The following is a 14,031-nucleotide window of genomic DNA, read 5'->3' as shown; positions in this document are numbered from 1 at the left end:
CCTTTGCCTATTCTGAGGAATAAGTGATGCAGAGTAAGAAGAAAAAGGAAGAGTGATTATGTGTAGCAGTAAATCAGTAAGTATTTACAAAACTTCCATCACGAACTCAGCATTGTCCTGGCACCAGAGCAGGTCTGGAAATATTTAACATCATCATTTCCCTGAGACTGCTTACAATCTAGGTGCAGAAGAAGGCTGACAAAATTGGTAGAGAACAATATAAAATGTATGTTTGTGTTGTGTTACATATCAAAGTCTATTAACTGAATGATCAAAGGTGAGGGGGGTTCAATGGACCTAGAAGAAGAGGCTTCTTGGAGGAACTGAGAATACTGGTCAACCTTCACAAAAAAGAAGGAAATCCTGCCATTTGCAACTACTTGGATGAAACTAGAGGGAACTCTGCTAAGTGAAATAAGTGAGGTAGACAAAAAATACTGTACGATCTCACTCATATGTGTAATCTAAAAAAGCTGAACTCATAGAAACAGAAAGTAGAACGGTACTTTCCGGGGGCTGGGTGGGGTGGAGGAAATAGGGAGATGTTGGTTAAAAGTTATAAACTTCCATTTAAAGATGAATTAAGTTCTGGAGATCTAATGTAGAGTGTGGTAATTACAGTTAACGATACAATAGTATGCAATACAGTATACTTGAAAGTTGCTAAGAGACTAGATCCTAAATGTTCTCACCATAAAAAAAGAAATGTATTTGTGTAATTTTGTGATGTGATGGAAGTGTTAGGTAATGGTATGGGAGTATTATTTTATAATATATAAGCGTGCCAAATCAACACGATAGACACCTTAAACTTATACAACGTGATATGTCAATTAAATCTTAAGAAAGCTAGAAAAAATTAAAATAATAATATAGTCTCCAAAAATTATTGGTAAACCTCAATTTGTCTTTAGAAGGCCGAGAAAGAAAAGAAAATGATGCCCAAACTAAGAAATAAAGACATATTTCAAAAAAAGATATGGAGGAGAGAACAAGTATGATCCCTTGGAGAAACTGACACCTTTGTGGGAGTCACTTGATAAAGCAGAGGGATGCAGATTTCATACAGGAGAGGTACAAGAGAAGCAGAGAGAAGGAAAAATGGTTTAGGACCATTTGGAAAATCTAAGATGACTTAGCAGCTGATCAGATATTATGGATAAAACAAGTGTTCAGTTTAAAATAAAAAGATGGCTCCAACTAACAGAAAGAAAGTTAATGAGCAAGTGAGTCAGTTTAAAGGTCAACTTTTAAACTGTGTCAACTTTCCCCCAAATAAATAGTAGGCTTACACCTTGCAGCTGTTAGGAAATAAAACACATAAAGGTAAATCCTGTTTATGGCCATTATATAAGAGTATTTCAATATCATATATGGACAGATTTTATTGTGCTGCTTATAAAATTAATCATGTACAGTAGATTAAGAATAATTAGAAAGTCAAAGGATTTAACAATTATTAACTAGGATGAGAATATTAGTACTTTCTCCATGTTTAGAGGGTGAGAAAGATAAAATATGGTAATATATGTGTACTTTGTTTTATAAATTGGACTAATGAAAGCAATAGGGACATTGAACTGTGTATTTGAAATAATAGAGGTTGGAATGATGTAAACTGAAATTAGTAAATTGTAAAAATTGATATTAATAATCTGTGCCTGACAACAGAAATCTAAGAAAAGCCAAATATGGAGAATATACCTTAACAAGTAAGTTAACCCTCTACTTTTTATAAAATGAAACTCAAAATTTGAATTATCATGCAATATAATTGATACTCTGGAAACTTCCAATCAAGACCTTTTTTTCAGGGTTTTTGTTGTTGTTCATTTCAGGCACGACAATTGAAAAGGAAAACATTTCTGCTAATGAGATATCTAGAATGCTTTAAGGAGAAAAAAATGTCAAGGCATAGCATTAGCAGTCCTGAGAAAATTACCTTTGTAGCTTCTCTTTTAGTCTTTGTTCTTGTTCTTTCTTCTTGCTGACTGTAAGGAGCAGGGGAAGAAAAAGAGAGAAAAAGAAGAAATAGGTCTTAACAGAGTAGATTCTTAACGTGTACAGGTTGATCATCCGTTGCTTTAACAGGTCTCAAACACCCCCAAAGATCCACTCATAGCAGTTTGTCATTTTAGTGGATAATAAACTGAAATGATTCACTTTACCTCAAGATAATAGTCTGTAAGAAAAAGTCCCTTCATGAGTAAAACCCATTTAGCTCCTCAGCAAAGGCTGCAATAATATTTCCTGTTTACGGATTCTTTTGCATCTGCGATAACTCCTTCTACTTTGGTAATATTTGGTTTCTGTGGGGCAGTCAAGCATGGTTAAGGGGACAGACTCTGGAGTCAAACTGCAGAAGGATCACAAGAAATGTCTGACCCTCTCTGTGCCTTCCTCATCTTTAAATGGAGAAGGGGAAGGGAGGGATAAGAGAAGTAGCAATGAAATTAGTTTTATAGGATTGTTGTGAGTGTTAAATGAGTTAATACATGTAAAACAAGTAGAATAAGTATTCGGTACATGATAAAGTGATTGTCAAAAGCAATCGGTGTCATCATCACTGTAATTATTATTACAAGTCAATCCTCCCAAAACAGGCATATGATGGAAATAAAGTGGGGGTGATGGATCTTAACCATTCTGGATAACTAACAGGGCTGCAAACTGAGTTCAGCATAATTGAATCTACAGCACAATTTAATCCTGGTGTACAGACGGAAAAAAAATTAAACAATATGTAAGAAGTTTTAATTTTAAAATGCAAAATGTTTTAGATAATATGTAAAAATTAGGTTATGTTTCAATCAACATAAGGCTTGCTCCCATTGATCAAATTAAACTTCCTTAAAAGGTGAAAAGACAGTTTGCATTTGGTATGAATGTTTGCAAGACGAGACCATGGAGGGAAGAAGGATTCTCAAAAAAGGCAACAGCCTTTGCTAACATACCCATAAAATATGAGGTAATAAATAAAACTTTATTTCTTTTTGATAAGGAATTAAAAAAAATTTTTTTTAATGTTCTTGTTTATTTTTGAGACAGAGAGAGACAGAGCATGAGCAGGGGAGGGGCAGAGAGAGAGGGAGACACAGAATCTGAAGCAGGCTCCAGGCTCTGAGCCGTCAGCAGGGCTCAAACCCACACACCTGAGATTATGACCCGAGATCATGACCTGAGCTGAAGTCGGACGCCCAACCGACTGAGCCACCCAGGGTCCCCTTGATAAGGAATTTTTATAGGGATGGGAGAAAAGTACTAAAATAGTTCCAAAATTATGAGATTTCTCATACTTTTTTATATGGAAACTGACCTAAACTTTGCCATGAGTCTAAGTTGACTAAAATATTTAAGAAGCATTTTCTTTCCATCCTGGGAAATCATCAGAGGAAGCAGCAGAGCTGACCACTAGGTGGCAGAATTCCTTCCTCATCACTGAAAGACTGATGTACAGACACAGAAAAACAGACTGAAACAAGCCTAAATTCAGGCAAATATAATTACTAGAAGTTGATAATGGCATTGCTAAATGATTATCTTCTATCTATACCATAGGGTGAGAAACATCATTTTCTTCATTTTTTTTTTTCCTGCACTAATGTTTCTAACTTTCCCTACTCCTCTGGGCCTTTATTTTGTCATCTATAACTTGTGATAATGTAAGAAAGATCTATTTCATGTTTGTCTTGAAGATCAAATGAGATTAGGCAGCAAAGCTTTTTGCAAATATTTGTCGATGATATGCATTAAATAAATGTTGGTTATAATGATTATATGTTCATCATCTTGACTTCCATCTAAGAGGTTTTTAATGTTTCCATGCCCAACCACTATGGGACAAATATTGTTCTCTACTGGGAAAGACTGAATGAATCCTTTCAGAGATTCTGAGTTTATAGCAAATCAATTGGAGTGTTTCTTGGGACAAAGATCAAAGCCTTAAGGAATATCATAGACTCTTTTTTTGTGAAAATACATCATGCCATTTATTCTACAGTTACCCTTTAGTCCCCTGTAAACAAGGATCCAACTTCCACTGTTCCTAAAACAGGCTTCACCTATTTCAAATATTACAAAGTTCATCTTTGTGTTACACTCAAATCTGTGTCCCTATAGCTCTCATCCATTTTAACTCTACTTCTTAAGATCACACAGAATGAGTAAGAAGAAAGGTAGTAAACTAAAACACTCTCCTAAAACCTGCCATGCACCATAATGATATTTTATATGTAATCTCATCCATTTCCTATTTTAGCTGATAATCCTTCAAGTAACTAAAAAGCAATTAGTGTGGTTACCACAGAGTATTCTCTTCTCTGAATCAAAGATCTTGAGTTCTCTCTAAAATCTCTTTATATCGCAATCATCATCATCATCTGAAAGCTCTCCACTTGCTTTTAGGTTTTGTATTTTAATGTGTGTGTGTGTGTGTGTGTGTGTGTGTGTGTGTGTTTAGTTCATTTAAATGTGACACCCCAAAATGACTGCTGTACTGAAGAGAAAAATGCATTATTCACAACTGATTATTCACAAATGTTTGAAAACTTCGCTCGGTTCCTTCTCCCCCACCATCAGCAGTCCTGAACTTTACTCACAAGAAGGCCTCACACATGGAACAGGTGTTGCCATGCACTTTCCCATCTGGGCCCTTGATGGGGTCGTTCTCTCTGGTGCAGAGAAGCTGTCCATTCTTCCTTAATTTGCGGTATTCGCTGCACAATTCCTGTGAAATTGAGGAAGGAAGTTCGAGGTCTTGAACATAGGTTGGATCAGACTGGCAAAACAGCTGCATTTTTTCTCAAATGGGGATCAGCAAGTGACTTATTTTAGAATAGGTCTTAGAAGACATGACTATTTTTTAAGGATGAAAGTTATAAACACTTAACCTAGAAATAGTCACACATGCATGTGTGTATATGCTCACATGTAAACAAACACAAACTGTACAAACGTTTCCTACAGCTTCAGGGGATTTATGAGTTTCCTGAATGCCATCTATGGAGCCCAGGTCCACATGCCTCTGACTTTTGGAAAAGTTTCCCTCACCTCAAAGGAAGTTGTGTTCTTAGATTGTCTCTTATTTCTTGACTCACTTTCCTTCTTTTTCTTTTCTTCTTCTGCTTGACTAAAAGAGAATATAGAAAGAGATCAGTAAGGATCATAGAATGCCCAAATTGAAAGTGATCTCAAATATCAGTTAATTATTGTAGTTAACATTTAGTAAGTTCTTACTATGTACCTAAACTCGTGCTCATACCATGAAATCTTCTCAACTGCATGTTGTAAAACTTCTATTACGACCCCACAGGTAAGAAAACTGACAGACAGAATGGATCACTGCCCCAAGGACACTTGCAGTTTTCCAATCTTCCAGTACTCACAACTTTCAATACTCAGTATGTCTCATTACTATCTAGCTTTGCTTTAATCTGCCAGTAAATTCTCTACTTACATCATCTGTGAAACCCCACATAGGTCATTCTACCCCTGAAGTCCTCAAACTGTTAGGAAGTTGCTCTTGGCATTGAGCTGGACCCCTTCCAGAGTTTCAACTCATTGTTCCCACTTTCATCCATACAGACAGCCTACAGTGTTGATTCCACATTTAAAAACAAAAGATACTTGGGTATTTCAAGGCCATAACTCTCCCCTTGCTAAGTATGCTATGTCTTAACAGTCCTCAGGGGACATGGTTTGTATTCATTTCCTCTAAATATGTTTTTGCTTTTCTGCTGAAGTGGAGCTCTCACAAAGGAACACAAAGTTAATCTGGACTCAGTGCTTACATTTTCTAGAATCCCTTCCATAACAACAACAATTGTCTATTGAAGAGAGAGATGTTGAACATATAGCCACACATATCAATTTACAGCTATGCTAATTGTGGTTAGTGCTATAAAGGAAAGTCCTCGTCACCAAGATGGAACAATTGAGGGGTTAGGGGCATGGAGTAGGCTTCACCATGATTGTTTCAGCTGACAAGTCAACACATGGAGGGGTTCACTGTGCCAGATACTCATCTTTCCTATTCCAAGTCGTTCCCCCAGGTCCTGTGTATGGACTAATGTACCATTTTGCATACTGATATGTTTGCTTTGTGATTTGTTGTGTGATTTTAGATGACTTCACAACCTGATCTGTAGGGGTGAGATCCTTATTTTATATCCTGTATACTTCCAGAGGAACTCAACCAGTGATTGATATGCAGGAATTATTCTTTGGAGTTGGTTAGGAGTGACATCACCATGATGGCAACATAGGTGGTTCCTAACTTCCCTCCCCCTCACGAGAACAACCGACCTCTATTCAAGAACACGATATGACTGAGAGAATCCTACAACACAGGGGTGAGGCTGAAGCACACACTGGACCTCAGAGACCAAGACAGACTGCATTAAAAGGGTAAGAGAAGGAGCTACACGTGGACCTCTCTGCCTCTCTCTGAGGACAGAACAGGAATTATTCTCTGATAATTATGACATTGTGCAAAACTGCCACTGACAAGAAATAAAACACAACTTAATTTTTAAGAAGTAAATACAACAAAGCTAACATTAAAAAATTTAAAAAATGAAGCAGAAAGGACAAAAGTCTCCCTCATTTTTCCAGCTACAGCGCTACTCACAAGAACACCTCACACATGGAGCAGGTGTTGCCATGCATTTTCCCATCCGGGCCCTGGATGGGGTCGTTCTCTCTGGTGCAGGGGAGTCTTCCATTCCTCACAAGCTTACGGTATTCACTGCACAGCTCCTGCCGAAACAGAGAAAGCAAGTTGGGGATACTTGCTTTTATGCCTATTCCAAGCAGAATCCTGGAACATCTACAGTGGCAGAAACTAGTGTTATGTTTCTTTGATTCCAGGATTTCAGCTGTGTTTCTCTCACATGTAGAATTCAGTTCAACAAACAAAACTCATCATTTGCTAAGAGATGGGAACAAGTAGAACATAATAGGATGTCAAAATATAATAAATGAGGTGGGCAAGTAAACTCCATTTTAATCTAAATGGAATAAAATAAGTGCAAACATGTAGGTACAAGAAAATCTGAGAATGCAGAGGTTGAGGCCATGAGATCTGATTGTGAAAAGCAGAGAAGATGTCATGGGACAGGAATAATTTGTATGAGACTGAAGAGCAAACAGGATTTTGTGGGTAAGAAGACAATTGGGGAATACGCATACTAGATTGTTAAAGCAAATTGAGAAACAAAGTTGTAAACTACATGGGCATATAGCAGAACGTGAATTTCTAAATGAAGGTAAGAAGCCAAATAAAATAGTTAAGGAGGTTGAGGTGTATGTTGCAGTTAATGATGAGCCATTTGTGGGCTTTAAGCAGATTAATATTTTGAAACTTCAGTTGTGTTAGGGAGGATAGTTGGATAAGGGAAAGACTAAAACCTAGAGGGAGAAGTAGGAGACTTTCATCATCTAAACAATAGGCGATGGGGGGCCTGGGTGGCTCAGTCAGCTGAGTGTACAACTCTTGATTTTGGCTCAGGTCATGATCCCAGGGCTGTGGGATCAAGCCCTGCATCAGGCTCTGTGCTGAGGGGGGGGGGGTTTACTTGGGATTCCCTCTCTCCCCTTCTCCCTGCCCCTCCACCACTTGTATGCTCTCTCTCAAATACACACACACACACACACACACACACACACACACACACACACAACCCAAGGGAAAAAAACCCCAAAACAATGCGTGATAATAACTTAATAAAAGGCTATGGAAACAAATATTATAAATTTCAGGGATAAAAATCAGGCTTTCTGTGTGCAGAATGAAGGTATTTTTATCCCAACTCAGATGTGAAATTTCCAAAACTCGCAGGTAGAAAATATACACGTAGAGTCTCTGGAAAGTGGTTTGCCAAAGCTAGCACAGTCTGTACTGGTGAAACCAGTACTAGAAGTCAGTTTTTTCAGACTTCAAAGAAGTTATTCTTATTGTACAGGATTAGTCTCTGAAGCAGTGAGAATGGATCAAGCACCCATAGCAGTCATCTCAATGTCATCTCCAGAGGAAAGGGTTAAGATTTCCTGGGAATTTTTGCAGGACAATTTTCTACCCTATAGACTCTGAAATATGTTCAAATTATAGTGCCCAGTAGGACTCATTGGGTGGGTTCCACTCACTGCATATGAAGGTGCTTTTCCAGATTCTCTTTTACTTCGTGCTTCATCTTCAGCCTTTTCCTTTTCTTTAGCTTCTGCTTGGCTGAATGAGAGAAAACGAGAAGAATCCATAGGACCAAAAACAGGCAATTATTTGTCCACATTCCTGCATTGATAATTTCTCCTCCCTCTTTAGGAAGAGCAATTTTGGCCTTTTATCGCTAAACCAATGAGAAACAACAAAATAGCCTCCAGTATGGTAAGGCACCATAACTTCTTCATAGTTTTTGCTTAACATTGAAAGAAATATAGTGATTGTGGATTTGGAAAACTTGCTTTCTGTAAATTACCTTTCTTGCCTGAGGTCAGAAAAGAAATGTCATCAATGTCCACAGAGGAGGTATCAAAACTGGTACCATTGTGACAGTATACCTGGAGGCTGAAAGTGGCCTTTACAAGCACATTGACTGGTTCCCTTGTTTCACAGTGAGGCAGAGACAGTTTTGGCTATAATCTTAGGACAGGACTACAACTAAACAAGTTCTCTCCTCTTAAGTCTGTAGTCTATCCATCACATCGTGCACACCCTAGCTTTATTAATTCACCTTACATGTATTGCTTACTCATGGCTGTGTTATCTAAAAACAAAATATAGGGTGGTGGGAAAAGGCCAATAATTTTCTTACATTGATAAACCAAATGAGCTTACATTTGCTTGGCACAATGGAATTGCATAGTATGTACAGCTAACTGATGGCATTTCAATTACACAAGGCTGTCAATCAAAACAAAAGACCATAGATTTGAAATGTAAATCAACTACTTAATCTGAGCTCAATCAAATAAACTGGGAGCAATTCCAAATTTTGAAAGCAAACTGTCAATTCTAACTTATCGAGAAATGTCACATTATATATAGTAATATTTAATTTTATAAGGGTTCATGGTTGTTTCATGGGCAATACTAACTCTAATAATCACTTTCTGCTTTAGGTGTTCACTTTGGGCCCTAACGTCTCCAGAGGATGAGATGCCACAAACTTGTACAACAGGTTCACATATGATGCTTCAGCAGTGGGAAGAATCTGATATTTGCACAAGCTCATGGTTGTCAGGATGTTCCAGTGGTAAGAGAATGAATGTCGGGGAAACAGACATATTGGAATAAATAGTTCCCAGCTTTATTGGCTTTATTGCTAACATTCTATGTAAGTATTCAACTTATTCAACTCCTTTCCCTATTTTGAGCCACAGCTTCCCCATCTATGAAAGTAGCTAGTTCTATTAGACCATCTGTAAGTTCCCTTCTCTCTTTGGTGTTCTTTTAGACACTTTGACATTCTATACTCACTAGAAGGCTTGACACATGGAACACAGGTTTCCATGCATTTTCCCATCTGGACCACGAATAGGGTCATTTTCTCTGGTACAGAAAAGTATTCCATCCTTTGCATGATGCTGATATTCACTGCAGAGTTTCTAAATAATGAAAATGAGACACTTTAGATATAGTTCTCTATTCTGTTTATACATTTTAGATACTGTGGAGGATTTGAGTGACAGGAGACTGAAGTTAGAGAAATTATAGAAAAAAATAAGGAAAGAAAGGGAGGGAAGAACTGAGGAAGAAAGGAAGGGAGGGAGGAAGGGAGAGAGGGAGGAAGGAGAGAGTGAAGGAAGGAAGGAAGGTAAAGAAGGAAGAGAAAGAAGGAAGTAACTGGAAATGAAAGATAAAAGGATAGTTTTGATTTGAGAACTAAAATTAAAGGATTGTGGGAAAGAAATCAGTTGAAGATGAGGGCTAGACAAAAAGATGGAGTTACATGAAGTCAGAAGGGGACTAATGAGGTAGGCTGTTTTATGAAACTGTGAAACTGCACACTAGAGAATGTGGGCTAACTCACTGTTAGAAACAACTTAAATAGAGTTTCTTCATGGAGTGAAATGGTCCAAATATCCTCCAGGATACCTTCAAATGTTGGCTTGTCATACTACCACTGGATTGTGCCAATATTTCTGACTCTATGAACACAATGTAGAAGATGAACTGAATCTTGAGGACTGAGGGAGATGTTGGCTACAGACATAGAGACTAGGCAGAATGCTAATACCCTCACACAAAGAGAATCTATTAGAGATATGAGCTAAGTCAGTAGCAGGAGAAAAAAAAAAACAACACAAGCCTGGTTAAGATATGTTTAGAAAGTAGAATGTGGTATGATTTTAAAAGGAGCATATTAAAATGTTACCCTGAAGACCTCCAAACAACTACCACACATATCAAACTTTGAATTCAGATAGTGCTTTGATATATTACCTTCATTTAGGAACTATTTTACTAATATGACTTGATTAATTTTCTCCAAATAGAGCTAAAAATTGTAATGCCATAATTATTCTTATAAATCTTATGAATTAATAACTATAAATCACTTTCCAGAAGATCCATCAGTAATGGAGGAAAAATGAACCAACATCGAAAAGGCTTTCTAGAGTAAAATGTAAACACACACACACACACACACACACACACACACACACACACACCCACAAAAGTCAAAACAAGGTGATCAAACTAATTATCACCTCAATTTCTCTTTTAACTTTAACTTTTTCTTTAGCCTTCCTTAGGTTTTCATGTGCTTTATTTTTTTCGTCTGAAAAACGCCGTTTCCTGGAGAAAAACAAGACAAAATAAATGTATACAGATGCTTCAAATCTTTATGTTACAAAATAGTCATTTAGGTGAAGGTGGGAAAACAGCCACATGTTCATGAGTTATAATACAAACATTTTCCAATCATCTTAAAGCTCCTAATTAGATTGAAATCTTCACTCTTTACCCCCCAAATCCCTTTCATTTTGCTTTCATGTATCCACTGCAGTGATCTTTTTTGTCATCTTCCTTTTTTTAAAATCCCCTTAGCTTAAATTCTACCTTCATTGAGAAGACATCCCAGATCTCAAAGTGGAAATGGGTTGTATATCTGTCACTGTATTTTCATACCTGAATATTCTCTTATAGGATAGTTCTCACTCTGTCTTGAAATGTGTGTGTTTGTGGAGGCACTTATTTGTACTCTTTAACTTTAAGCTTCTTGAGAGCAGGGACCTTCACTTGTACATTCATTCAACATTTGGCCAGTAACAATTTTTTTGTCAAGTACACGCCAAACCCTCGGGCATATACTACAGCAACATACAAAACAGACATATACCCTGTGTTCTTGGAATTTAGAACCCAGTAGAAAAGACTAACAGTCAACAAATAGTCATAGGAATAATTACACAATTACCAGCTGTGATGATTGTTAGGAAATAAAATTAAGAGTTACAAGGATTGATTTCAATTAGGAATTTCAAGAGTCTTATCCAAAGAAGGATAATCTTGAAATGCAATCCACAGAGGGGGAGACACTAGCTGGCCAAGACTGAGACAGACTTGCTGGAGGACAGCATAAAAAAAAGAGCTTGGAAAGATCAAGGATATGAATGAGTGACAAGACCTTGTCTGAGACATCTTCATAAATGCCATGATTTCTATGTTGTGGGATTTGCCCTTCCCCAAGGTCAGATGACCGAGATGAAAAGATAAAGTTAATCTCATTCACATATGAACCTCAAGTTTTTGTGGGTGTCAACATCTGTCTATCACAATGGAATAATTACTGAAGGAAAACAAAGTCTTCGTACCTGCTTTTACCCTCATTCTGTATTATGAGTAGCTCATAAAAAGGCTTACAAAAGTGGTGGGAGTATATATTAAGAAGTATTTTGTAATCCAGTCTTCTAACTGGAAAATCGAATCCATCTGTACTCAGAAACAGACATACATCATGAGGATCTACTTACTAGGTGATATCATGTTTTGTAGAGGGCAGAAAACTGCTCAAAAAATTCTAAACAACAAAGCTGTACCTCAACATCGTGCTTATTCACTGTGCCAATCAATCTCCACTTCACGCGCCCATTCACTCCAAAGAAACTGCATCTATACTCACAACATTTCAGCACACAGGGCACATTTGTTGCCATGCATCCTGCCATCAGGGCCACGAACTGGGTCACTCTCCCGTGTACAATAAAGTCTTCCATTCTTCACTTGGGTTTCAAATTCCTTACAAAAATCCTTCAAAAAGATAACTAATTACACTTAGCACTTTTCTACTCTTTAACACAGAAAATGTATACCATGGATTTATAGTCACAGAATGTCAGGTGTAGAAGATGTTGGTAAACATGTAACATATTAATGAAGATTAGTAAGAAATAGTAATTATGTCATGACATTACTTGGTACCTGTATCTACTATTTGGTTTATTAAAAGGTAAAGAGCATTATAAAGAATAAGGCTGAGCATTTATTTCGTAAAACGAGATAGCTCTTGTTAACTTCCAAGTCTATGAAAAAAGGATTATAAAAAAAAAAAAAAAATCTTTCAACTAGTCCCAACCAAGACATAACAAAACGCAGCTGCCAAGACAAAAGCAAAAATTTGTCAACAAGCAGAACAGAGAATCTGTGAGATGTGATGCTTAAACACTATTTAATATGGACTGAATCAAGAACAATCCAATATGGCTTGCAAGGAAATAAGGTGGCATCCAATGACATTACACTTTCTTTCATTTGTTCTCTCTGTGAATCTGTGGCCTCTTTTACTGATGTTCATTTTTATGGGCTCTGCTTCCTTTACTGATATCTATTTCTAATACAGTAGATAGAAAGCACAGAAAATGAATCTAATTTTCATTCACTTCCCACTGCAGAGAGAGGTAAAACATCAAGATTAATATTTATTTAGAAAACCTTAAAAGGCTGTGACTTCCCCAAATGTTCCAAGAAAGGTTTGTACCCAGATTTCCCAATGCTTTAGTTCAGTGGTTTCAGGTTTTTCTCTCTGTTTGGAAATCCTACTATTAGATGAAGGCTAAACTTTATATTTATGTCTATATTTCTATCTATACCTCCCCTAAATTGCTCTAGACTTAGGGATCTCTCATGTCAACAAACATGTTTTGTGATGGTGTATATTACTATATAACTTACAAAAAATGCTTTTCAAAGCCTTTTTCAACTGTGTGACCCTCATTTTCCCATTTCAGCCAAGAAAACATGAGCATAAAGAATGCGGTTTGAAGTCTGAAGACCTGAGCAGCTAGATTGCCTTTAACTCCCTGGGAGATCACAAAAAGCCCCATCACCTTAGAGACCTCAATCTCACCTACCTACACAATGAGGCTTTTGGAATAGATGCTCTTTAGGACTTTTTCTAGATCTAGTATTCTCAATTTTTAAAAAAGAACTCCTATTTCATGAGGACACTTTAAAAAAGGACTCTAATTGACTCCTAATAAGAAGATACTTGTTTTTGGAGGAGCAGTGGGTGTGCTCCAAACTTCCTGGTTATAATAATCTAGGAATAAAGACATAGAAGACAATCACCTGATAATCACAGCATAGTAACAAAATTACTGTTCAATGGTTCCCATAAGAGAAACAATGATAATTTCAGTTTATAAGTTGTGATTCATCTAAGGAGATTCTGAAGAAATACTTTTGTGAGCAAACCACTGACAGGTTAATTATGGGGCAGTTATTGAGCCATCACTATAAAGCATCCCCATTCAATAAAATCATGTCCCGTGACCCCACCAAAACAATGACCCCAGCTACAGAGAAAAAGAGGGAAAAATAGCCAAGACATGATAAAAGACAATGGAAAAGATCTGTGTTTCTGAAGTAATAAAATGCTCGATATTACAAGATGACCCAACATTTTTGACTGAAATTTAACCACCAAAAGAAGTGCTTTTCAAATCTTAGTGAGTATTCAACAAATTACTGACAGACAACTCTGAATGCTCCACTTTTCTTCATTTAAACTCTCAACATTCTATTTAGGGTGG

General features: G+C 37.0%; 1 protein-coding gene across 1 annotated transcript in view; it reads right to left on the bottom strand.

Moving 5' to 3' along the window:
- The window catches only part of SPINK5 (serine peptidase inhibitor Kazal type 5), a 76,254-nt gene that overhangs the window by 32,037 nt on the left and 30,186 nt on the right, over positions 1-14,031 (bottom strand). Inside the window, exons 9-16 of the mRNA XM_027042039.2 lie at positions 12,123-12,250; positions 10,708-10,795; positions 9,473-9,600; positions 8,143-8,224; positions 6,629-6,756; positions 5,050-5,128; positions 4,599-4,726; positions 1,943-1,991 (exon numbers count right to left, since the gene is read on the bottom strand). Of these exons, the coding sequence (XP_026897840.1) occupies positions 1,943-1,991; positions 4,599-4,726; positions 5,050-5,128; positions 6,629-6,756; positions 8,143-8,224; positions 9,473-9,600; positions 10,708-10,795; positions 12,123-12,250 (810 nt within the window). The remainder of the gene's footprint in view (positions 1-1,942; positions 1,992-4,598; positions 4,727-5,049; positions 5,129-6,628; positions 6,757-8,142; positions 8,225-9,472; positions 9,601-10,707; positions 10,796-12,122; positions 12,251-14,031) is intronic.

The sequence above is a fragment of the Acinonyx jubatus genome, chromosome A1 (assembly GCF_027475565.1).
Source record: "Acinonyx jubatus isolate Ajub_Pintada_27869175 chromosome A1, VMU_Ajub_asm_v1.0, whole genome shotgun sequence".
NCBI lineage: Eukaryota > Metazoa > Chordata > Mammalia > Carnivora > Felidae > Acinonyx > Acinonyx jubatus.
This window is presented reverse-complemented; position numbering and strand designations above follow the sequence as displayed.